At 40.1% G+C, this 25,740-nt stretch overlaps 1 protein-coding gene across 8 annotated transcripts in view; it reads right to left on the bottom strand.

Annotated features, from left to right (window-relative positions):
- Positions 1-18,742: 18,742 nt before the first annotated feature.
- The window catches only part of plcb4.S (phospholipase C beta 4 S homeolog), a 160,021-nt gene continuing 153,023 nt past the window's right edge, over positions 18,743-25,740 (bottom strand). For 7 of the 8 annotated variants that reach the window (XM_018265087.2, XM_018265083.2, XM_018265084.2 and 4 more), the window contains 4 exons: positions 25,424-25,481; positions 24,273-24,359; positions 22,770-22,806; positions 18,743-22,111 (listed from right to left, as the gene is read on the bottom strand). In XM_018265087.2, coding sequence (XP_018120576.1) covers positions 22,023-22,111; positions 22,770-22,806; positions 24,273-24,359; positions 25,424-25,481 — 271 coding nt within the window. In that variant the 3' untranslated portion in view covers positions 18,743-22,022. The remainder of the gene's footprint in view (positions 22,112-22,769; positions 22,807-24,272; positions 24,360-25,423; positions 25,482-25,740) is intronic. The other variant, XM_041564340.1, reaches the window with a different exon arrangement.

Raw genomic sequence — 25,740 nt, 5'->3', positions numbered from 1 at the left:
AGCGGCTCCTGCCCAGGAGGAAATTGTGCGCCCCGGTCCTGGCTCCGCGCACAGACTTCGCCTCCTTTTTGCGCCCCAGGGTCGCGCCGCTCAGCGCCTCTTCGCAGTCCTGATAGCCGAGGTACCGCGCCACGTCCAGGGCAGAGTTTCCCACCCGGTTGGCTCGGTTGATCTGCAGCCCGAGTCTCTTGAAAGCCCGAGACAAGAAGTCCAGCACCGGGGCGTGACCCGACACCGCGGCGTAGATCAGAGCCGTGTTCCCCCACAGGTCGGGCAGCTCCGGGTCGGCTCCGTGTTGCACCAGGGTCTTCACCTCGGCCAGGTGTCCCCTCTCACACGAGTAACTGAGGGCGGTGCGTCCCGCGCGGTCCCGGCTATTCACCTCGGCCCCTTTGTCCAGGAGCAGCTGCAGGTACCGCTGGCGGGTGTGGGGCTCGGGGTGTAACGCGCAGCACATCAGGGGGGTCCGGCTCAACTCCCCGCACCGACTGTTCACTCGCTTCCCCTCCACCGCTTCCAGGATAATGCGGGCCAGGGGCAGCTGCTCGTCCGACCTGCCATCGATCAGGCAATCGGCCGATTCTCCGGACACCTGTAACATGTCTACTCGTGGAGAAGTCGCTGCGACTCTGTTGCTTTCGCGCTGCAACTTTATGCGCCTTCTCCAACTTGCAGTCCCTACACAATTTGTCTCCGATTTTTCTGCGGCAAAGTCTCCTCCCAGACGTCAATCCGGCACATCTGTAGCTTCTGTAACTGTCGCCTCCCTCTGACTCCCCCCGTGGGTCGCTCCAGCCCAGACTTCTAGCGCAAAGCTCGCGTCTCACCTCTCCCCCTATATGTGTCCCCCCTGTATACAACATGCTGTGATGTCACCTTCCTCTGTATACAGCATTCTGTGATGTCATCTCCCACTGTATACAGCATGCTATGATGTCACCTTCCTCTGTATACAGCATTCTGTGATGTCATCTCCCCTGTATACAGCATGCTATGATGTCACCTTCCTCTGTATACAGCATGCTGTGATGTCATCCTCCCCTGTATACAGCATGCTGTGATGTCATCCTCCCCTGTATATAGCATGCTGTGATGTCATCGTCATCTCCCGTATACAGCATGCTGTGATGTCTTCTCCCCTGTATACAGCATGCTGTGATGTCATGTCCTCCTGTATACAGCATGCTGTGATGTCACCTCCCTCTGTATGTACCTGGCTGTGATGTCACCTCTGTACTGCACCAATGACAGTCTAGTAGCTGTCTGACATATGAGCCCCCTCTTTGTCACCTCCCAGAGGGCAAGTATCAGTGGCTCAGGCAAACATCCACGTGTTGGACCCCCAGTAGCCCAAATGTTTTCTTCAGCGGTTCTGACGCCCCACACTCATTTCTAGGTATAAGGTCTAATGGCATAAAACTGCTCTTCCCTAATGAATAAACATTTTCCGTGGTTTTTAAAGTTATTTGAAAGAAGTAATTGCAGTGTTTGCCACGAGGAGGCACAGGTGACATGAGGGAGGGCAAGAGTGGCATTGCCACTGTGGGGAGGCACATCCAGGACCTACAGTATTGGCCATTAGCCCACTCCCAAATATTTCATGCAGATCCCTCTCATGCCCACCAGCCCATAATTCCACAGCATCTCACCCAAACACCAACCTTACCTAACACACTTGCCCAGGCTCTCAGCTTACTGTGTGCCACCCAAGTGGTAGCCATGTGAGTGAGCCACATTTTCCTTATCCCGGGGGATACACACTCATTTGCACATGTTGCACCTTCCTCTCTCATTAAACACTCCCCTGGATCATGTACTGTATCTTTAAAACAAATGGCTGTATAAGCGTCATCATAAGGGAATACGTGCTGAACTTTCATAGGGGGGGGGGGTCATTTTCATTCTTGGCAAGTGTGACTATTAAATCACATGACAAACACATCCATGGAAATGAATTCCCAGCAACCTCAAAGAGCCGAGTTGTAGTTCCCATTTCGCCAAGGGTCACTGACCCGGCACCTTTATAATAAATTAGCGCATGTGGCTACTTGTAGTAGAGTGTCAGTATATTGGCAAGCAGAACACGTCTCGGCCATTTAGTGATAATTTGGGGGCCGGCTGGGTCTGGCCTGCTTATAATTAAGGGCATCAATATAATAGAGACTCATTGCTAGGAAACAAATGGAAAATAGCGCCAACATTAAATATTCAGTAGTAACGAGTCTCCACTAAGGCATTGAACAATTGAACAAAAAACAGCAGCAATCCTGTGTATGTTCTGCCTTTCCCAGGGACCCACATTATGTCTGAGAGTCAGCTCCATGGCTCAGAACTCTGCTTTACAATCACGAATACCCCTTACGTTAATTACTGTTGCTCATTAGTGATGGGTGAATAAATTCACCTGGCACGAATTTGCGCGAATTTCCACGTTTCACCGCATGCAAATAAATTTGCTAATCTCCCGTGAAAATTTGTCGGCGTCAATTTTCCGATTTTCATGATTTTTTCGTGAAACCCTTTGAATTGCTCAATTTTTTTCGTGAAAGCGTTCGAATTGCTTGATTTTTAAGTGAAAACTTCGAATTGCTCGATTTGTTTGTGAAAACTTTCAAATTGCTCGATTTTAGTGAAAACGTTTGATTTGCTCGATTTTTTGGTGAAAACGTTAGAATTGCTCGAATTTTTTGTGCAACCGTTCGAATTTCATGATTTTTTGTGAAAACATTCAAATTTCATGTTTTTTGTAGTGAACTTTCCGATTTCACAATTTAGTCGCTAATTTCTGATTGGTCTTTGTTTTACATTTGTTGAATTGTTTTATTGGCCTTTCCCAAACAAAGTTTTAAACTTGTAGCTGGGACACTGACTAGTGATCAGCGAATTTATTCGGCAGGTGCGAATTCCTGCGTTTTGCGAATTTTTCGCCGTTTCGCGAATTTCACAGGAAATTTGTGAAACAGGATAAATTCGCCCATCACTGGCACTATCTTTAAAGCAGATACATATGGAGACGGTTTCCAGTCATTATAACTTATGCTTCTCATCAGATCCTTCCATACTCACCCGCCAGTGTTTTTTTCAAGCCAGCACCTGGTTGCTATGCCCAGTGGACCCTAGCTACCAGCTAAAAGGTTTCATTTATAAAGGGAGAGAATAAACAGCTAAAGTAAATGATACAACTGGGTTGCTGCTTCGGTGAAAACAGTAAAATCGGGGTGCTAAGGCTTGTGCAGTGACACACAGGGCTATTGTGTGGCAATTAGTAGATCCATGGCGCAAGGCAAATACTTTAGTTTTCAGACTGAAATACTCTTACTCTACTAGTGTAACTATGGATATTTAGCATTCAGTCAAGGATATGCCAAGCTTGCCCCTGTGAGCCAGTCAATCATTTTTAGGGTCTGGGTGAAAATATAAAGGACGTGCAAATAGTGGCAGGGTAGTGGCAGCTAAAGTCAGCGCTGCAAGACCTCAGCCTTTTGCAAGATACACACAAATATATAGTGAATAAAGTACCCCCTCTTGTAAAATATAAGGATATTATAAGTCACTGAGGAGTTGCATGAAAAGATGGGGGGGTGGGAGGCCAAGTGTTTGTAAACAGGTCATGGAACTCCGAGATTAATTTTTATATGCTCATGTTTTGCAACAGGGGGTACTTTATTTATTATATATATAGTTATTATAATACACACGTTTCAGTGAATCATGTGACAGAAATTACATCACTAAGCTCCGATTATAACCAATGACATCACTAAGCACCGTTTATAAAGATATAATTTACAGGATACGCATGGCTCTTATGTATAATATAGTGAATAAAGTATAATACAGTAAAATATAAGGATATTCTAAGTTACCGAGGAGTTTCATGACCATATAAAAACACAAGGCCGAAAGTTTTTATACAGGTCATGGAAATCCGGGGTAATATCCTTATAATACACAAAAGCCTTGAATATCCTGTAAATTATATCCTTATAAACGGTGAGTTCTGATGTCATCAGTTATAAACGGTGAGTTCTGATGTCATTTCTGTCACATGACTCACTGAAATTTGTGTATTATAATAAATAAAGTACCCCCAGTTATAAAATATGAGGATATTAGAAGTTACCTCGGAGTTCCATGACCTGTATAAAAACACTCGGCCTTCGTGTTTTTATATGGTCATGAAACTCCTCTGTACCTTATAATATCCTTATATTTTACAAGAGGGGGTACTTTATTCACTGTATATTTTACAAGAGGAGGTACTTTATTTATTATAATACACAAGAGCCATGAGTATCCTGTATCCTGTACTGGGGGTACTTTATTCATTATAATACACAAATTTCAGTGAGTCATGTGACAGAAATGACATCAGAACTCATTGTTTATAAGGATATAATTTACAAGATATTCATAGCTTTTGTGTAATATATATATATATATATATATATATATATATATATATATATATATATATATATATATATATATATATATATATATATATATATTACCTACACAATAAACCTTGACTTGGAATGCATATAAAAGCAAAGGTTTGCCAAGCATTATAGGGAGAGACCACCCAACAATCCTAATATAGCTTTGCTTGTATTATAAAAAGCCCATTGGACGTGTGAGTCCCAGATATTCCAATGGCCTCACATAGCTGCACATGTACTAATCATGAAAATTCATTTGGTACTTTTCCTTTTGGGGATATATATAAGGGCTTGTTCACCTTCAAACGCTTGTTTCAGTTCAGTTGGTTTCAGATAGTTCAGCAGAAATAAAGACTTTTTCCAATGACTTTCTATTAGTGACTGTTTTTCTAATATTGAAGTGTAAAGTTTAATTTCTCACCTTCTAAAGTAGCTCGGGGGGGGGGGGGTCGCCGACTCTTTAACTGTTCTAAATTGATACATTTAGTTGATCCATTCGTCAGGGCTCGACCAGGCGGGCCAGGCGCCCTAGGTAACCTGGTGTCGGCTGAGCATGAGTATGCGCGATTTGGTGCTCTCACGTGGGCTTGCACTAGTTGGCGCTCACACGCATGCACGTGTTGGTGCTCACGCACAATGGACAAATTCCGAAACCAAAATATCAACCCCTCCCAGATGAAAATGAAATCGTCAATATAATGAAAATAACTGACTATGCATTTATGGAAGGGATTGGTGTGACCATAAATAAATATTCATTCACAAAGCCCCATGAAGAGGTTTGAATATGAGAGCCCAAACCGCACCCCCATCGCCACCCCTCCCTTCTCTGGAGATAAAAGGAGCTATTAAACATGAAATAATTAGTATTTAATAAATAATATAAGGCCTGTATCAAAAATTCATTTTGAATATTCACATACAGCCCAACACGTTCCTACCAAAAGCGGATGGCAGATGTTCCCCGATCAAGGTCAGTGGAAGAGAATAGCGATGCAACATCAAGGTGACCCACAAAAATGATGACTTACAACTTACAATTTGAATTTTATTAACGCAGTCAGTACTGTCCCTGAGATAACTCGGCAATCTTAACAACACCATAGGCAGTAGAAAGTGATCCACATCCTCAGATAGACGTTCATTGACAGACCCAATGCCTGAAACTATGGGGCAAATTCACTAACCTCAGAAAATTCGCCAGCGACGGCTTCACTCACACTTCTCCAGGCGAAAATTCGCCAGGGCAGCGCTAATTCACTAAAATGCGAAGTTGCGTCCAGGGCGCCGAACGATGGCTATTTTCACTAGCGTTTATTCGTCAAGCAAAGCGAAGTTGCACTATTGTTGGTTAATTTGCATATGGCGGGAAGTTAAATTTAAATGTACTATATGTTGCAGGAAATATCTTACACTACACAAGCCCAGGAAAGCTTAATAAAAGAAAATAGAGTTATTATAATACCCTACACATGTGACCAGTGTATAGTTTATGTGCCATATGTTAGGAAATGTAGGGGGGAAGCCGGGTACCCTAAAAAAAATTTTTTTGCAACCTATCACCCTGAAAAACTGAAAAGTCGCCAGCGTTTTTTTTCAAGAGGTAATGTTAATTAAAATCCGCATCTTAGTGAATTTGCGTAGTAACGTACATTTGCCAGAGTGAAAATTCGTCTGGCGTTAGAGTGCGAAGTAGTGCTAGAGTTTATCTCCTTCGCTAGCGAATTTATGCCGGCGCCCATTAGTAAAAAGTACCGAAATGGCGTAACGCTGTCTAATTTTTGCCAGCTTTAGTCAATTCGCCCTTTAGTGAACTTGCCCCTATGGGTCTGCCCTGGACATGGGTAAGGCTCTAATGGACTTTGGGTAGCCAATGATAAATCAGAATACGTGGATTAACCCCATTCATATATTTATATTCTTTTTCAGTCAAAATTGATAAATTTTTTTCGCCCAATCCAAAAGCCTTACCAACAAAGTCTGAAAATCAGTAGTAGAGTCACATTTCAAAATGTAAAATCCCTATCTTGCAACTGCCGTAAGGCTTCAAGTGTCTCATCAGTGTCATCTTACAAACAAAGTTATTAATTTCTTATATTTTATCAAAGACTCGCAAGCCTTTATCGGGAACAAAATTCAAGCCAAGACTCAATGCCCTTAATTCATTTTTGGTCAAAGCTTGTTTAGATAGATTGATCACATTACATATAGAATTACATTTAGAATCAAAGCCCCTCCCCTTGATATCAGAAGTTAATAACGTCTGTTGGACCACCATTTGCCATCTCCCCTCCTGGTCCACTCTAAGCCCCTTGAGTCCAGAGCACCCGATTGGCTCCTTGGTTTTGACACGTTCCCTGTAAACAGGTATCGTCTTCAGTCTTGCTTGGGGGCGGCTATGAGGGAACATGGGGCTATGGGAACAAAATTTTATTTATGGTGACACCAGTCCCTTCCTATAGTCAGTCATTTTCGTTACATTGACAATTTCATTTTCATCTGGGAGGGGACTTAGACTTTCAATGAAGTGACTGGTGTAGTCATGAAATGCGTTTACCCGTGTCCTCTCCTGCCCGCTTAAACTAACTGTATGCTTTTAAATGCACTAATAAAGTGTGGATTTTATGAAGATACCAAGTTTGGTAGTACGTTCCAGTAGGTTCTGGTGAAAAGATCCGAAGGTGCTTTCTTTATATAAAGGAGTCATTGCACAAGGTCCAAGATGTGATGTGATACAAGTAGGGATGCACCGAATCCAGGATTCGGCCTTTTTCAGCAGAATTCGGATTCGGCCGAATCCTTGTGCCTGACCGAACCGAATCTGAAACATAATTTGCATATGTAAATTAGGTGTGGGTTGGGAAATCACTGGACTTTTCGTCACATAAAAGAAGAATTTTTTCCACCTTTTCCTTCCCTGACCCTAATTTGCATATGCAGGCCAGGACTGGCAATCTGTGGTTCTGGCAAATGCCAGAAGGGCTCCTATAAGGTCCCATAGAAAGTCAGTATTTAGTGGGCTGGTGGGAGCTGTTTGGGCCTCTATGTGGGTTGATAGGGCCTCTTTGTACCTGAAATGCCAGGGCCTATTTTAATTCGCAGTCTGGACCATTAGGATTCGGATTAGGTTTGATATTCGGCTGAATATTTCAACAAGGATTCGGGGATTTGGCCGAATCCCAAATAGTGGATTCGGTGCATCCCTAGATACAAGTGATACCTGTAAACACCAATTATAACTGATGACATCACTGAACACCTTTTATAAGGATATATTTTAGCTATCATCCATGGAATGGGTGTATTATAGTGGTACTTTTTGGCTATATACTTATTAAAGGGTATTTTGTTTGCCTGTATACATGTGTTAGTGTAATTCGGGGGTCCCCAACCTTTTTTTTACTTGTGAGCCACATTCAATTGTAAAAAGATTTGGGGAGCAACACATACATGAAAAAAGTTCCTGGGGGTGCCAAATAAGTGCTGTGATGGGCTATTTGGCTTATTATAAGCACCTGAGAGCCACTGAGAGCAACATCCATGGGGTTAGTGAGCAACGTGTTGTACCAAAGTCACTGGTTGGGGTTCACTAAGGGGCGTATTTATATTAAGGCACCCAAGGGGCCTGTGCCTAGGGAGGCCGGTTTTGGGGGGTGGCCCTCAGGTGCCTATAAATGTATTTTTTAAATGAAAAAGCCCAGCCTCTTCCAAGTATTTCCAATAGTAAATCACGCGCGTCATGCAGGGGGCGTGTTTATGTCCGGTGCGTAGGGCAGCATCAGACCTAAATGCAGTCCTGGGTTCACTGGTCTAATGCATGCCTCGCAAGATCAAAGGACAAGATGTGAGATTGCACTTCACTTTATAAAAATCACCCACTCACTTTCTGTTCATTCCTATGAGATTTTTAGAAGAATTTTTATCAATCCGGTAACTTTCACCCATTGAGAAATACACTTCTAAAAATCCCATAGGAATGAACAGAATTAGTTTTTTTCTAAACCTGACCCTGGGGGTGTTATTTATCAAGGTATTTCTAAGTTAGAAATCCGAGCAACTCAGATTTCCCAAATGGACCTTATTTATGAAGAAAAATGCCCGAAAAAATAGGGTCGGGCAAACTTCTGAGCTTTCCCCGAAAACTCCGAATTGTTCGTGGTTTCTGCGCAAAAAACTACGAAAACTACGAAAAAATAGTTTTTTGTGCAGAAACCATAAACTCAGTGGATATCGGTATGGACATCAGCGCAGACACTGGGACCTTCCCCATTGACTTAGACAGGACCTCGAGAGCTTTTAGATGCCGGGATTTCAGATTCTGAGTTTTAAGACCCTCAGACTTTTATAAATCTCGAGAAAAACGTATTTTTGTTTTTGCTCTGAAAACCACAAATTATTCAAGCTTCGGATATTCGGACCTTGGTAAAAAAAAAACCTAAATGGCAAAAATTATGGTTTTTAGGCCATGCCCTGATGTGCCCTAACAATGGCCAGTCTGATAGCCCTTAACGGCCTTCTGGTGAGCAATAACCTTTTGGGGGATGGGATTTGGACTTGGGGATAATAGTAATGGAAGTCTTTTATTCTTTGATTGCAGGTCATTGATAAGGATACACGTAGTACTTCTGGCCATGACTTGTCTCTAACACAAATGACTATTTGCTTTGGCGGGTGCCCCGATAAAATGGCCACTAATGATTGTGACTGGCAATTTTCTGCCCATATTTGGAGCTTATGGTTATCAGAGAACCAAACGACACAAATGCTAATCAGGACGGCATCAATGTCTGACGCTGTGAATTAGCCCATTGAATATTAATTTTTCCTTGTTGAGATGTTTTGACTGAGTGATCACCATGGCAACACCCATGCTTGGTAAGCAAACAGCATTGGTCTTTTAACATTTTGTAGATGGGTATTTCATTTTTTTTTTAAGAAACGACTTGCCTTGGGTTTCAGCGCCAAGGCCGCCAACACAATCTCTTACAATTACACATAGAACTAAGGATGAAGTGCGAGGCCAGTGACACAATCTGGATCTGTACGTGTCTGTTAGAAGCTGATGAAATGCATTAAAGCCTGCACAACAATGTACCCAAGGTTCTTCTGTAAGGCTAATCATCTCATTTAGGGCAACGGCGGTCCCTCGCCCCTCTGAATATTTTATTGCACGCATTTTTTTTATATAGTCAAAATATTTCCGGCAAAGTGGCAACATAACTGATTACATTACATTACCTCAAAATATCTCTTTGCTGTAAACTCTATGGGGAACGCTTGGCACGGATGTCGGATGCTGCCCTGACACTTGCAATTCAGATTCTCACTGTTTATTTCGCAGACATGTGTAATAACCCAGAGGAGCAAGAAAAACAGCTTTCCATGTTGTAGTTTTACAACTTGAAACAGGTATGTTTGACAGCAACAGTGCTTATTCACCATTTGTTTGCAAGGCCAAATATTAAAGGAGAACTAAACCCCCAAACTAATGAAAACCCCTTCCCTTATAGTCCCCCCTCCATGTTCCCCCCCCGCGCAGGTGTTAATACTTGTAAATGCCCTGAAGTCTTTAATTACAGCACAGTGGAGCAGTGGGGGCCATCTTAACCGAATTGGGGGTCTTCAGTAAGTAACGGCATATCGACGTATGCGCAGTTGCAGCAATTTTTCAGTGAAGTCCTGAAAAACTGTGCATGCGCCTACAGCCACGGGAATTGCAAAAGGGATCAGAAGATTCCCGAAGCGGTGAAGATGGCGCCAGTGAGCTCTGCTGCGCTGACTCTGCATCGAGGGGTAATTAAAGACTTAGGGGCTTTTACAGGTATCAACACCTGTGCGAGGGGAGCAGGTAGGCGGGACTATGGAGGGTAGGGGTTTTCATTAGTTGGGAGGTTTAGTTCTCCTTTAAGACAGATTATGATGTTATTAAACAAATAAGATCCACACCAACATTTATTGTGCTACAGGGCCCACTATATTACCATTCTATCTTGACCGTAAACTGCGATTTGTGTTTTTTGCACTTAAAATCACATATTCAACTGACAAATTCTGAATCTCAAATGTTCGCAATTTTGGCGAAAATGGCAAATCTAAAAATTCAGCAACTAAAAGCTGCTGCGTTCATGTAGTAGTCAACAGGAGTTGTCCTACCAAAATTCCACCAATTTATTTTGACTTGGTAGCCATGTGTAGAATGTGACTGGGCCGCATTGGAGGTTTTTTTTCCCACTTTTTAAGTGAATTAAAGTCGAGTTTTTAAGAAATAAATATGAGCGCATTCGAGCCTTCATGTTTTTTTCGATGACAAATAAAACAATTTACAAATCCAAAATATGATTTTGGATAAATATGTCTCCATGAAACTACTGTGAATTTGTGGAGTATTTTATAATTTGAAAATATCTGAATCTCAAAAACTTGATGAGCTAGCAATGTGAACCCCCCCCCCCCCCCGAGCATAACAGTTTATTCAAATATTTTTAGCCTCATTGAAAATGAATGGGACAATGAGATACTCTCTGGCATGCAACTTTTTGAAAAAGCTAGAATTTAAGAAAAAAGTTGCACAAGTTTTTTTGCCGTTTTTTCCCTCATCCGTATTTTGATAAATCTGCCCTTTAGTGTACACCAAGAGGGTGATTTATCAAGGTCTGAATTTTAAATTATTTTGCACAAAAATGCACAGATTCGAATTATATTTTTAAAAACTCAAATGTCAGGTATTTGAAAACTTGAATGTATAAAATCGGCATCTAAAAGCTGTCGAGGTCATGTAGAAGTCAATGGCATTTTTTTATTTGATTCAATTGAGTTTTTTTATCGGATTTTGAGTTGTGAGTTTATTTGAAGTAGAACTTACTAACCCCACAAAATCGATTTCTGACAATGTGTGACATTTTACACAAGGTTTTTTTGAATTAAAACTCATTTATTTGCTGTTGATAAATATTTCAAGGAACTTCTTACCCAGTAATAAGTTAGATATAGCACAGCTACTGTACAGACCAACCTCACCTACTTTGGTGGCCTTCAAGCTGGACTTAAAGTGGACCTGTCACCCAGACATAAAATGCTTTATAATAAAAGTCCTTTTCAAATTAAACATGATATCCAAATTCTTTTTTTCATTAAAGCATTCATAGCTGTTGTAAACTCATTTAAAAAAATACAAGCTGTCAATCAAATATTGGCTGCCCCTCCTCTATGCCCTAAGCTGGCCATCGCCAAACAAGTGGATCTTTCCCCGATATGCCACTAACTGCATGGCTATATCGGGGGTAATTCGAACGTTCGGCCGAACGATCGAATTACGATGCGCCAAGGGGCTCCGACGGGTCGGTCAGTTAAAAATCCAACCTTCCCGATCGATATCGTGGCCAGATATCGATCGGGAAGACCTGTCGGAATCCCCCATACACAGGCAGATAAGCTGTCAAATTGGTCCAAACGACCGATATCGGCAGCTTTATCTGCCCGTGTATGGCCACCTTTAGGCATAGAGGCGGGGCAAGGAATTACTTTCACTTTCCATTCAGCACTTTCTACATGTCACTGCTCTCCCCACATTCCCCAAGTTCTCAACCATTTAATTGTGAAGCCAGGACATGGGGATGGACATTAGTTCCCCCTTTCTGGTGCACAAACAAGATTCTGAATGATGCAAGCCTATGAGTAAGTGCCCATCGTTGGCACAAAATGGGTTAGGCTAAAGCATACCCTAAGTTTATATATTACTTGGGCTCCGTTTTCACATAACAGTAAATAAGTCTCTCCCAATTTTTGTTTTTGATTTATGATGTAAGGCTCGCTTTTATATCAGTGTCCACAAAATGGCTCCTGCTTGCTTGCTATAATTATGAGATCCCAGCCTGATGGAAACAAGATTCAAATAATTTATACAGTGTAATTAAAGTTAATTTTGCTTGACTAACAAGTTAAAATAGGATTTGGAATCATTTTTTTGGGTTACGGGTCCCCTTTAAGAGAACCATCTAAGAACCATCTACCTAAAAGAAAAGAAATCACTTCCTCGCTGGCCTTCAAGCTAAAACTGGCCATACAAGAGGACAACTCAGCCCATCCAGAACAAGTCGGCAGGTTATGGGGCCGCCTAACCGGCATCTGGACAAACATTGTAGAGATAACTAAGGGGGGGAGTTTAAACTTTATCTTGGACAAGAACCATATTGTCACATTGAAGTGGTCCATATCTGTTGGAGAACAATGAATATCTAAAGTATTCAGCACATAATTTAGATAAAGAAGGAACACAAGGCTGTTTTCTGCTTCCATTTTTATTCATGATACAGGAGCTATAAAATGGTAGAAAATAAGCAAACAGTCCTATTTTTGGCTACTATTTTATGAATAAAATAACTGAAAAAGAAACCAACAATGCAATGTTCCCTCACCATATATAAGTGTAAAAAAAATCAAACAGTGTATCATGTTAGAGCTTTATTAAACAGTATTTCCACATTAAATGTACAGTAAATTTTCTGAGAGTCTCATTGGCTGTAGGTAGACATATTGGTCAATGAATCAGGATAACGGATATGCACAGCTAATAGTTTGGCTGATAAATGTGGCCCCACAAGTTTGATATACATACATGACATCTTTGGATGTTGAACAGACAACAACCCATTTGCATCTCATTTGTTGTCTATTACAGGTTAGAAAACCAAAGCCCAGGTATGATTGGTTCCTATGAGCAGTCACACTGGTACAAGAAGCAGTTAGCCCCATAAGCTTTTGCTATGTCTATCTAGATATCTAAACAGAGAATGTCATCTCTGAGCCCTTTATGCCCAAGATATGTTAGAACTAGTATTTTCTTCTTAATGGTCAGGGCACACATGCAGATTCGGGGAGATTAGTCGACCGTCGACAAATCTCCTCTTCTTCGGGGCGACTAATCTCCCGAACTGCCTCCCCTGCGGCTAAAATGAAAATCGCTGGCGGGATGGCACTCGGAACGATTCTTTTTCTGAAGTCGCCTGAAATTGCCTCACGAGGAAACTTCGGGCGACTTCGGAAAACAAATCGTTCCGAGTGTCATCCAGCCGGCGACTTTCATTTTAGCCGGCTGGAAGGCAGTTCGGGGAGATTAGTCGCCCCGAAGAAGAGGAGAATTGTCACCGGGCGACTAATCTCCCCAAATCTGCCTGTGTGCCCTGACCCTAAGGAATCAGCACCCCCGTTGATTGAGCCTTTTAGAATTAAAAAAAAAAATGTCAGCACATTTGGTGAAGCCGTTACATTAACAGAAAAAACAAGTCCATCAAACCACAACATTTTCCAAGGCCTGTAAGATCAATGCAAGAAGCTGAACCAGTGGAACAGTGTACAACATCAGGTTATTATGGGGGGACAGAGAAGTGATTAGGTTTGGAGCCCCCTGTAACCAGCAATGCTTCATCCATAGACAAACACACCTCTGCACATGTTGGATGTTAATAACAAAAGAACACGTCTCCAGCAATTGCTCGATTTGAATAAAAGAGCAACATATCCATCAATGCCAGGCTTAATAATATAGCAACCCTGTTAAACTCCGGCTCGTCTAATAATATAGCAACGCATTTCCATAAATGGTAAATAGAGTTTGAGAAAACCTCTATAGAGCTAAACAACTGTCACATCAGAAGCCTAGGTATGAGCAAATCTGTTGGACAAATGCACCCCCTCAACTAAAAACATTCACATAATGATGGGGAGCGGTTAATGCTCATAGAAGAAAAAGCAACAAAGAATCTCAGCATCCTATCTGTATTCTACATTGTGTCTTTCTTTATTGTTTACTATGCATATGGTATTGCCAATTTAGCCTATAATAAACACTATTATACACACTAAAAGCACCCATACACCTACAAACTGTGCCAAATAGTAAATATTGCCCAGTTTGGCCATACGAATGCAAAGCCAAATGCCATTGATCCAGTTGGCTGGTGGCTCCAACGAACGTCGGTGGGAGAGACGTTTCCTTTCCCAAAAATGCTGATGCCTTATAAACACCTGGAGTAGTGGAAGCACCAGATTTCGATGAGACAACACCACAACCTAGGGGCAGAGTTACATATGGTCGAATATCGAGGGTTAATTAACCCTCGATATTCAACTGCCGAAGGTAAATCCTTCGACTTCGAATATCGAAGTTGAAGGATTTACCGCAATTCGTTCGATCGAATGAAAAATCGTTCGATCGAATTATTAAATCCTTCGAACCGTTCGATTCGAAGGATTTTAATCCATCGATCAAACGATTTTTCTTTGACCAAAAAAAGCTTGCAAAGCCTATGGGGACCTTCCACATAGGCTAACATTGAGGTTTGGTAGGTTTTAGATGGCGAAGTACAGTAGGGGGTCGAAGATTTTTTTAAAGAGACAGTACTTCGACTATCGAATGGTTGAACGATTTTTAGTTCAAATAGTTCGATTCGAAGTCGAAGTAGCCAATTCGATGGTCGAAGTAGCCAAAAAAAAACATTCGAAATTCGAAGTTTTTTTTATTCTATTCCTTCACTCGAACTGAGTAAATGTGCCCCCTAGTGTCAGCTATCCCATAACAAGTGGACCATAGTCTCAAATGTTACAGAAGTGTGTGTATGTACTGCTAGTCATTGTATTTGTTTCCTTTTACTCTATTTAATATCTGCTGATAGCATGATTTATCACAGAATCAAAGAAACATTCCATTTAATTTAGATTTGTTCAGACCAATTCACCCTTATCTGCTTTACACTGTCGACTCAAGGGAGTTGGATACAAGACAAAGAACTGTATGGAAGCCGCTTCTAATATTCGGTTAATAAACAGGGCAGCTATAGGTTATGTTAATGTATTCTGTAGCCTAAGTGAATGAAAAAAACAAGCTCTTACTCAATATTCCCTTCTTCTAAGGCAGAGAAAATGCTAAAATTGTGTATGAATAGGTTGCATCCCTGTACTCTCAGGCAGCTCACGGATGTGTCCTAGATCAGAAGATAGACCCAAGCCCAGATGTATGAATAAATGAAAATGAATCCTTTATTACAAAAACATATGGTGCACAAAACGCGTATGGCTACATATATACATCTTATGTATTTGTAATAAAGAATTCATTTTCATCTACTCATATGCCTGGTTGTGTATCTATAGGTGCCTGCTTTCAACATCTGTTATATGTTACCTCCTCAAGCTGTAGCTCCAGGACTCCCACATTTCTACCTTCTAGCTTTACTTTCTATTAGGCTAACTGCACATTATATATTTATTTTCTCTATTAAATTCTCAAGATGTACTGGCTAATAATTATTGCTCTTGTTTCAATAGCTAGCTATATGTATAAACTCCAGTGTTGATATAGCTGAGATTTATTAAAAAACCTCCCCTAGGACACCAATACTGATGATCCCCAGGGTTAGATCATGACAGCCTCGGAGAAAAGCCATTAGTATGTGTTTATGTCTCTATCTGCTTTAAAATAATGAGTGTGAGTTATATGGGTGCAGATGGAGTAATTGTAGTGCCAAACCTTTAACTCACGTGTACATAAGTGAAACATTGCATCGATTATTGATTAGGGACATTGTTTCTTTCCAACTCATTTTAAATGGCTGGAAAGTCCTGTCGCTGGCAGCTTGTATTGGTTAATGCAGGCAGCACCTCATCCTTCTGGCCCTTGGCCACGAATCAACCAATCGGGTTGTATTTTGAGGGTGGCATTATTTATAGACGGCGCTCTTTTAAAGGGCATGTAAAGGCAAAAAAATAAAATCCCATTTTTACTTTCTTTAATGAAAAAGAAACCTATCTCCAATATACTTTAATTATAAAATGTGTACCGTTTTTATAAGAAACCTGACTGTATGCAGTGAAATTCTCCCTTCATTTACTGCTGTGGATAGGAATTATCAGATGGTCCCTAACTGCTCTGCAGGGAAACAATCATACTTATGAACAGCAGGGGGAGCCCCACCTTACTTCCCAGCCATGTAGAACTCAAGCAGCTTTCAGCAGTAGAGCAGTCGGCGACTGTGTAGAGATCTGTATTGGATTTTATCTTTGCCTTTACATCCCCTTTACTGTTTCCAACTCCAGTTGCAGGGACAAAGACCATGGAGCCAGATTTAAACAGATGAACTGGGATTCTATTTGGAGGATTATTTTGCTGCAGCCACTGGTGGAGAAAGTTTGTATTAAACAACACAAAAACTCTAAAATCCACATTAGATTACATGACAACACAGGACCCACTGCAGTCAGTGTATTCTGATTATTAATCAGGCTTGCTGTATCGGCTTCTGACAGATATTATTTGACTTGTGCTGTTTTGATAATTTATGACAATCCCTAAGCAGCCCAGACCACACTGAGTATGTGCACAGTCTTGGTCTTGCAAAGATGTTTAACACAGTTACAAAATGGTGACCCCCTGTGGCCAACTTTGAAAGTATAAATCATTTGTTTGATTAGGCTTGTGGTGCAGTAAGTTCATGTTTATATTAAGTATACAAAATACAGCATTTCTAGCATTATTCTATTTTAGACTTTACTTCCTCTTTAAATGAAGTACAGATTATATACTATAGTTTGTTGAAGCTTCATACTTTCAGTCACACATAGTTAAACCTAATGATACTGACCATGTAGTTACACTATTTTGGAACAAAGAGACATACAATATATTTAGTAGTCGTTGCCATTGGCCATAGTCATCTCATACTATTGTTCTCACGACACGCCAACATGAACTCTCCTGTTGAGTTGGGAAAGACCGCAACTAGTTGTATTTCCGTGCCAAATGTTTGAAAATGCTGTTACTTAAAATAGTACTTTACGAAAAAAACATTTCTCCCCAAGAGCATATTATTCTGATTTGCCTTTTGCATTAAACAGAAACATTAGGGGGCAGATTTATCAAGGGTCAAATTTCGAGTTTATCTGAGTTTCTAAAAACTCCCATAAACTCACAATTCGAAAAAAATGACCAATCAAAATTTATTAAAAAATGTAAATTATTTAAATTCTGGTGATTAGGGTCGACCAGCAAACTCGAAACGAATTCGATTGAATTTGATTCGAGCTTTTCAAATAAAAGATAAAACAAAAAATTGGATTTTCAAAAGTCCACCAAACGAATCCAAATTGATTGTAGGATTAAATTAGGCAGGTTTTAGATGGTGAATAGTCAAATTCGAATTTTTGAAGGGACAGTACATGATAAATTTCAAAATTTGAGTTCCGATTTTTTTTTAACTCGACTTTGGACTATTCCCTAGTCGAATTACACTCAAATAAACTTGAAATTTGGATTTTTCGACCCTTGATAAATCTACCCCTTAATGACATTGCTGTTGAATTCCAGTTGTGTCAGCAAATCAGTTACCAGGTACCTAGGGACAAGTGGAGGTCATCTGTTCTGATTTAGTTGGTGCTACAGTACATAATACTATCCATCTATTTATACTATTTGAACATTCCTTGTCATTTGGCTGTTGTCTTAAATACACACACACCCTTATAAGGGCTGTTATGTCAGGTAGGCATGGGGGAACTGTAAGATTGGCCCAACCATGATAATATACTATGACATCAGTAATGAGCTTGACTTCTATGCCATAATTACAGATTATTTTACTTTTCGTTTTCTTGACCTTGTCTCCAAGGAGTCATTTTGACTATATACAGTAGTCTGTATACTTTGGCTTCCCTTGGGTGACAGTATAATGTAGAGACCAAGCCTTGTGAGAACATCCAACAAATTCATTAGAATTAGAAGTAAAGAGGTATGTTGGATGGATTTATCTGTGTGTCTCTGAAAGGTACAAAAACATGGAACCAAAATGCCCAAAACACCTTCCACCAGCCCCTATAAAACATGGCTGAGAATACAAGAACCTTTGATTTCATTTAATGTGGCAATGACCATTGCTCATAGGTGCAGGGGCTTGCTCTTCCAATCACTTTTCATAGGGGCTAATGGGGGAAATTTCATTCTTGCTCTTCCAATCACTTTTCATCGGGGCTAATGGGGGAAATTTCATTCTTGCTCTTCCAAGCACTTTTCATAGGGGCTAATGGGGGAAATTTCATTGGGAAAAATGCTTGAAATCTCACCGTATTCCATTGGCCACACTGGCTTTCTTGGGAGAGAAACCAGGGCTACTTACAATAAAGCCTAATTCACATGGACTCCAAGAGCATCTACTAACCAGTCTATGATATATTTTGTCCCTGCCATCATACCGAGTGGGGCCTAGACCACAACTAGAGGTTTATTGATGACTTAATACTGAATACAAAGCAGCGCTGTAAAACACCAAAAGATTTATTAAAGAAAAATTTAAAAAAAAAAACATCATCCATACAAGATCAACTTAAAACCAGGATTTTTTGCACCAATAAAAAATAGAAAGCTATGAACAGTTACTTAAGGCTGTGTTTAAAGATAAATACACATAAAACATCTGACTACATAGATACTTGATGTTTGCATTGCCATTTGAGATTGGGTAGGGTACTGCATGGACAACTAACTCAGCTTTTCTTCTAAAAGCGAGGCTACTGGAAATAAGCAGTAGACACCAGGACTTGCTGGGATTGGTTTTCCATTACCATCACTATGCCACCACAAGCAGGGTTATTCTCACTAGAGTGGAAAACAAAGTCAATAACAATCATTTTTCTCTTTACATTGTGGACCTCCCTCCCACGAGTCCCATATGGTGTTACCCATAAAGTAAATCCAAAGCACAAAATGAAAGACAGCACAATGTCGGTCTCATATTATAAGACAGTCCCGGGGCACAGATACAGAGTATTCCAATAAGTCAAAGGCAATAGTGAGTTTGTGGAAGACAGAGACTAGTAACCATTGAGCTTAGGCACAAAAAGGTAAATGATCTACCAATATCTAGCAATACACCGGACATCACCAAGGTCAAAATCGGGGAGAGATTGGCAAATATGATAATTAATATTTATCTGGGTAAATATACACCAACATTTTATTTGATCAAGATACAATACAGGGAGTCTAACTTGCCTTGTACTAGGCCATGGCCTTATGATATGATGGACACAGAAACGGTTAAGACATAGGAAGTAGGAAGAAAATTGCTTACTTGTTATTGCACTTGTTTATTTTTAAATGAACAGCTTCCTAAAAATGGGGCTCAACAGATGAAAAAGGATCCCATGGTAACAAATAGGAGACTGACTGAATTGGGAATCCCAAAGCTAGCAGATTGGTTTGTGTCTATATTGGCACTGTGGATATGTTACTAGTGAATGGCTGGCACATGCATTTGCCCAGTAAATGGCACCGGTTCGGGGACCATGCAAATCAACTCTGCAACAAACACAAAATATTGGCCTGAAATTCTGCATACAGTATTGACGTTGTGGCCTTGTATAGAAAATGAGTCAGAAAGGGCAGAAAGTCGTATTGGCAAACCCTATGGCAGGGCTCGTAGCTCTACAACAGGCTGCCTGCTCCCATGACTTGCAGTAATACAAAAATCACTAAACTAGCGGACACATCATCGCAATGTTAAAAACCAGTTGGCTGTTCGGTACGATCAGAGGGTGATACATTTACAGAAATACGACATGGCTATGGTATTGTGCATAACCAGCATAACATGCAAACATCACCTAATAGTAAAGTTTACAAAGTGTTCTCCCTGCATTAACATGAATATTCTACAATATTTGCGTACAAGTATATATATCTTTATGTATTTATATATATATTTATATGTATAAATACTTTATACATCTTCACAGTTACAAACCTTTATCATTCCCATTTTTGTTTTATCTTTTAAAATACGCTGTAACATCTGGAATTTGCAGCATTAAAATCAACATTTAACTTCTGTACAATATTGGTTGTAAACGTTTTCTTAAAGTGCCTATTGCACGATTCTTTTAACATCTGAGCACTGGTTTCATCCGCGGCGTATTTATTGCTTAAAAGCTTGCTACAAAGTAGTTCTTTCGGCAAGGTGCGGGGGTTGAATAAACTCTCCCATTAAATAATTAAAGCTACTGGCTTAAAGGCATCTTAGATATTATATTTATAATACAAAAAAAACATTTTGGATTTAAATTCAGAAACAGACATTTACTGTTACAGGAACGGAATCATTTACAGTACATATCTTTGGTGCCAAATGTGATTTTTTTTTTTATACAGTAGTATCAAGTATGATCTTGTGGAATCCCTTTTTCTATTATATCTAAATAATTTAAAGAAGAGTTTAAACTTACCAGTGTGTAGACTAAAGAATAAGCAACGTCATTGGAAACCTGTCATGGCACGGAATTAAGAAATTGCATGGATTCTCGCTAAGCATTTTGCTCTACATTAGGAGTAATGAAAAGTAGAGGCTACTTGTTTCCCAGGCCACTGTTGGCATATGGGGGATGCCCTACAGGTTGTGCTTGCCAGGTATGTTCAACACAGGAGAGCTGGAGAGCTGTAATGCCGTCATGTACACTGGGCTCAAGCACAAGCTCTCCATGTATACTCAGCTCAAGCACAAGTTCTCTATGTATACTGAGCTCAAGCATAAGCTCTCCATGTTTACCGAGCTCAATTGCAAGCTCTCCATGTACACTGAGCTCAAGCACAAGATCTCTATGTATACTCAGCTTAAGCACAAGCTCTCCATGTATACTCAGCTCAAGCTCACCATGTATACTGAGCTCAAGCACAATATCTCCATGTTCACTGAGCTCAAGCACAAGATCGCCATGTATACTCAGCTTAAGCACAAACTCTCCATGTACACTGATCTCAAGCGCAAGCTATCCATGTATACTGAGCTCAAGCACAAGATCCATGTACAATGAGCTTAAGCACAAGCTCTCCATGTATAATGAGCTCAAGCAAAATATCTCCATGTACACTGAGCTCAAGCTCAAGATCTCCATGTATACTCAGCTTAAGCTCAAGCACTCCATGTATACTGATCTCAAGCTCAAGATCTCCATGTACAATGAGCTCAAGCACACACTCTCCAGGTATATTCAGCTTAAGCTCTCCATGTATAATGAGCTCAAGCACACACTCTCCAGGTATATTCAGCTTAAGCTCTCCATGTATACTGAGCTCAAGTACAAGCTCTCTATGCTTTTGCATGCAAGAATCAGCTACTCCGAAGAACTACAATGAAAACTTAGCCAAGGGCAGGTGGTCAACCAGATGCACAGTATCTCCTGCCACAGAACTAATTGGTGCTCCTGGAATACACCATTCAGGTAAGTAGGCCATGGTTTGTCTTCATGATGTTTAATGCCAGTGCCATGGTTCTCCATATGCGCCACCAAATAAAAATAATAAAATAATATTAACAGAACTATTACTCTTCATAAAAACATCTCTCTTTAACAGTAATCTTTTTTTTCTGTAGCATAAATGTCAACAGTGCTCAGAATGTTAAAAGGAACCATGCCGGGTCTAAAATGTAAAAGTTGCCTCTTTATCTGTTGCTGGGCCAGACAGCGCAGCAGGAGAATATGCTTCAGTGTTTGGGGTCAGTATTTTACAGTGTTCTTGAAAGAGCAGAAGATTCCTTCACTTCAGTTCACATTCTGCAGCTTCACACAACAGTTGCTGGACGGCGGTCCATCTCTGCTTCCAGCTTCACCATCTGCTGCATCTCCTTTGCCTTAGGCCCAAATCAAGAAAAACATGTTATTTTGATGGAACAACATATGCAGTGAGTCAGTGTATCATTAGGAAACGTGTATAGAAAAGAATAGAAAATGAAGTTGTTGTCAGGCTTTTTTGGTTCAATTACCCCTTCACTGCCCCAGGTCTCCCAGTTGGGCCCAGTCCCCCAGTTTAGGAAGCACTGCTGATTGACTGGCAACAGGGTGAGTTGGAGCTGGACTGAATGCACTGCGAGACTGGCACAAGGCAAACTCAATGGATGAATGTAAAGGTTGGTGCATCAGTTTGACTGTTGTAGCAATGAATGACCCAGGACAAGCAGAATCGATGTGAGTAACTGAATCTCAGTGACATAGGGGGACTGGGATGGTTCTGACACAGGGGGACTGGGATGGTTCTGACACAGGGGGACTGGGGTGGTTCTGACACAGGGGGACTGGGGTGGTTCTGACAAATGGGGACTGGGATGGTTCTGACAAAGCGGGACTGGTATGGTTCTGACACAGGGGGACTGGGATGGTTCTGACACAGGGGGACTGGGATGGTTCTGACACAGGGGGACTGGGATGGTTCTGACACAGGAAGACTGGAGTGGTTCCGTATCTAATAGGAAGAGCAGAGAAGATCAGAAGATGAGAGAAGAGCATCCATACCTTGTGACTGAGATACTGCATGGCACACTTTCATATGCTGCACGTGCAAAAAATAACACGGAATTTCAAAATGATACCACAGGATGATATGAAGCAAAATAAACACACAAATACAAAGAGTAAAGCTCTGATGTCCTGCTGGAAATGCATGAAAGAGCCTCATGCTCTGGTATTGGCTTACTGAACATACACCAACTTATACAAAATAATACATTTGGGAATTAAGGTATTTTCAACACTGTATGTAACACGGTATATCTTCTATTTAAAAATGTTCAACTTTAAAATTAAGGTTTTTAAGGAGCTCTAATAGAGTGGGAGCAGATTCCTGTATTGAGAAGATAACTGTCCTACTGCTCTTTAAAGGGGACAACAGGTGGCCAACACCCGCACAGAAATACAGGGGGGACTCCTGGGACACACTTATGATTTATGAAAATAAATGCGCACATTTTCTCTTTCATCAGACAATAATGAATCCAAAGAAATTTGTTTTTTTTGCCGAACAGGAATTGAAGACTCCAAATAAAATCTAATTTTCTTTATTGTGTACATATATCCGACGTTTCGGAACACATTTCCTTGAAAAAGGCCCTAATGTTGGCTGAAACGTCGGATATATGTACACAATAAAGAAAATTAGATTTTTTTTTTTTAACAATATGGAGTGCGGGTCTTTTCAACAATTCTACATGTAAATCTTTTGTCCCTGCACATGAATCCAATTGAGTCCGGATTAGAGTGCGGTTGCTAAGAATTGACTATATCTATATATATATATATATATATATATATATATATATATATATATATATATATATATATATATATATATATATATATATATATATATATATATATATATATATATATATATATATATATATATATATCTCTATCTATCTATATATATGGCACACACCTCTATAATATATATATATATATATATATATATATATATATATATATATATATATATATATATATACTGTATATATATATATATATATACTGTATACTGTATATATATACACTGTCAGAATGTGGCTTGAGCCTATAAAGAACAAGGACCTAAAGTGGGATGAAATTCTAAATAAAACACTATAATCCACGTGGAATGGAGTAAATATAGACTCAAGATTGTAGTACTGGTATGGCATCTGTTTTCCAGAATGGATAAGGGGTCTGTCTATAATTTGGATAAGGAAGGTTCTGTTTTATTATTTCACAGAAAAAAGGAAATCATTTTTAACAATTTTAATTATTTGATTAAAATGGAGACTATGTGAAGTTTTCTGGATAACAGATCCAATGCCTGCAACTGGATTGAGGGTGGTACACTGTCATTTTGGCTGGTTTAGGTAATTATTTGTAAAATTAAGGGTAACATCCTTTACTGATATATATCCTTATGCTTTGGGGGCCATATCTTGACACCCCCTGCACCCTAATTCTGATTCTTTGCTGGGAGTCAGTTCCAAATATAAGTGACAGTGTCTGTACCTGTTCATTCTGCTTCTCCAGGATCTCCATGTGTTCCGCTTGGTTTTTAATCAGCTGCTCAATTTCTTTGGACTGTTTCATTGCCAGCTAAAACAAACGAAGGACATTAATGTCACAGCAAGTTCCGTTGTGACGATGGGGGGAAAATAAATATTATAAATAAAATGTCCTAAAATTAATATTAGGAAATGCAATGCCCTAGAAACATGAATGGCCCATCATTTACAGTGCAGTAGACATATAGGAAACATGTCATCAATGGCACAATGGCAATCATTCGACTATTCGACCATTCGATAGTCAAAGTACTGTCTCTTCAAAAAAACTTTGACCAAGTACTTTGCCACCTTAAACCTACCGGACATCAATGTTAGCCTATGATAGGCTTCCTAACAATTTTCTGATCGAAGGAAAATCATTCATAAATTTTAATGATTTTAATAAATGCGGTAAATCCTTCGGCTTCGATATTCGAAGTATTTTACTTCGACAGTCAAATATCGAGAGGGTTAATTAACCCTCGATATTCGACCCTAAGTAAATGTGCCCCTTACTGTTAGTTGAAAAAGGAGCACAGATGATAAATAAGAAGTAGAAAAATCTTTATTAGGACATATTCAAAGTTTGACATGTTTGGGTGGGCACTTACTCATAGGCTAGCGGTCTAGCCTATGAGTAAATGCCCACACTTGGCATGAAACGCATCAGGCTTGAATATGTCATGCCAAGGGTGGGCACTTAATCATAGGCTAGACGTTAGCCTATGAGTAAGTGCCCTCCCTTGGCATGAAACGTGACAGGCTTGAAAATGTCCTAATAAAGATTTTTCTACTTTTTATAAATCATCTGGGCTCCTTTTTCAACGAACAGTAAGTCTATCCCGTTTTCGCATTTTGTTTGATTTCACTTAATTACATGGCCCTTGGACTGGGGGTCTTTTTGGGATTAAACTACTGCGAATGATTTTGATTTTATGGATCTATCAGCATATAGTTTATTTGTTTGCACATAGGAATAGCATCTCCTGCCATTACACCATGCCATTCCTTGAACCAGTTGATCAGGGGACAAGTGTTATACCTCTATGCACATTATTCCTACATAGCAGTAAGGTGGGAAATATCAATGTGGGAATCCTCCATAGTACTCACCCTCTTCCGCTCCTCAAGGAACTTCTTTGTGTTGCTGCTATTCAGTTCCCTCACTCGCCTGTAAATACCAAATTATATATTATAAACTAAATTAAAATGCAGTAGTTGAATGCTACAAAGCTAAGAAATGACAATCATCTTAAACTGTCTTCAGTAATTCAGAAATCCTGTGTGTTTTCTGGGGGTCTCTGATGCTTCTTTGAGCATTAAGCTGTGCACCCTCCAGGATGAATGGTATATACGGTATCCCTGCTCTTATACAGAAGAGCTGTCATAAGGAGGGTTCAGGGATGGTCTTTTCAAATCTCTCAGTTTGA

Source organism: Xenopus laevis, chromosome 5S (genome assembly GCF_017654675.1).
Source record: "Xenopus laevis strain J_2021 chromosome 5S, Xenopus_laevis_v10.1, whole genome shotgun sequence".
Taxonomy (NCBI): domain Eukaryota; kingdom Metazoa; phylum Chordata; class Amphibia; order Anura; family Pipidae; genus Xenopus; species Xenopus laevis.
This window is presented reverse-complemented; position numbering and strand designations above follow the sequence as displayed.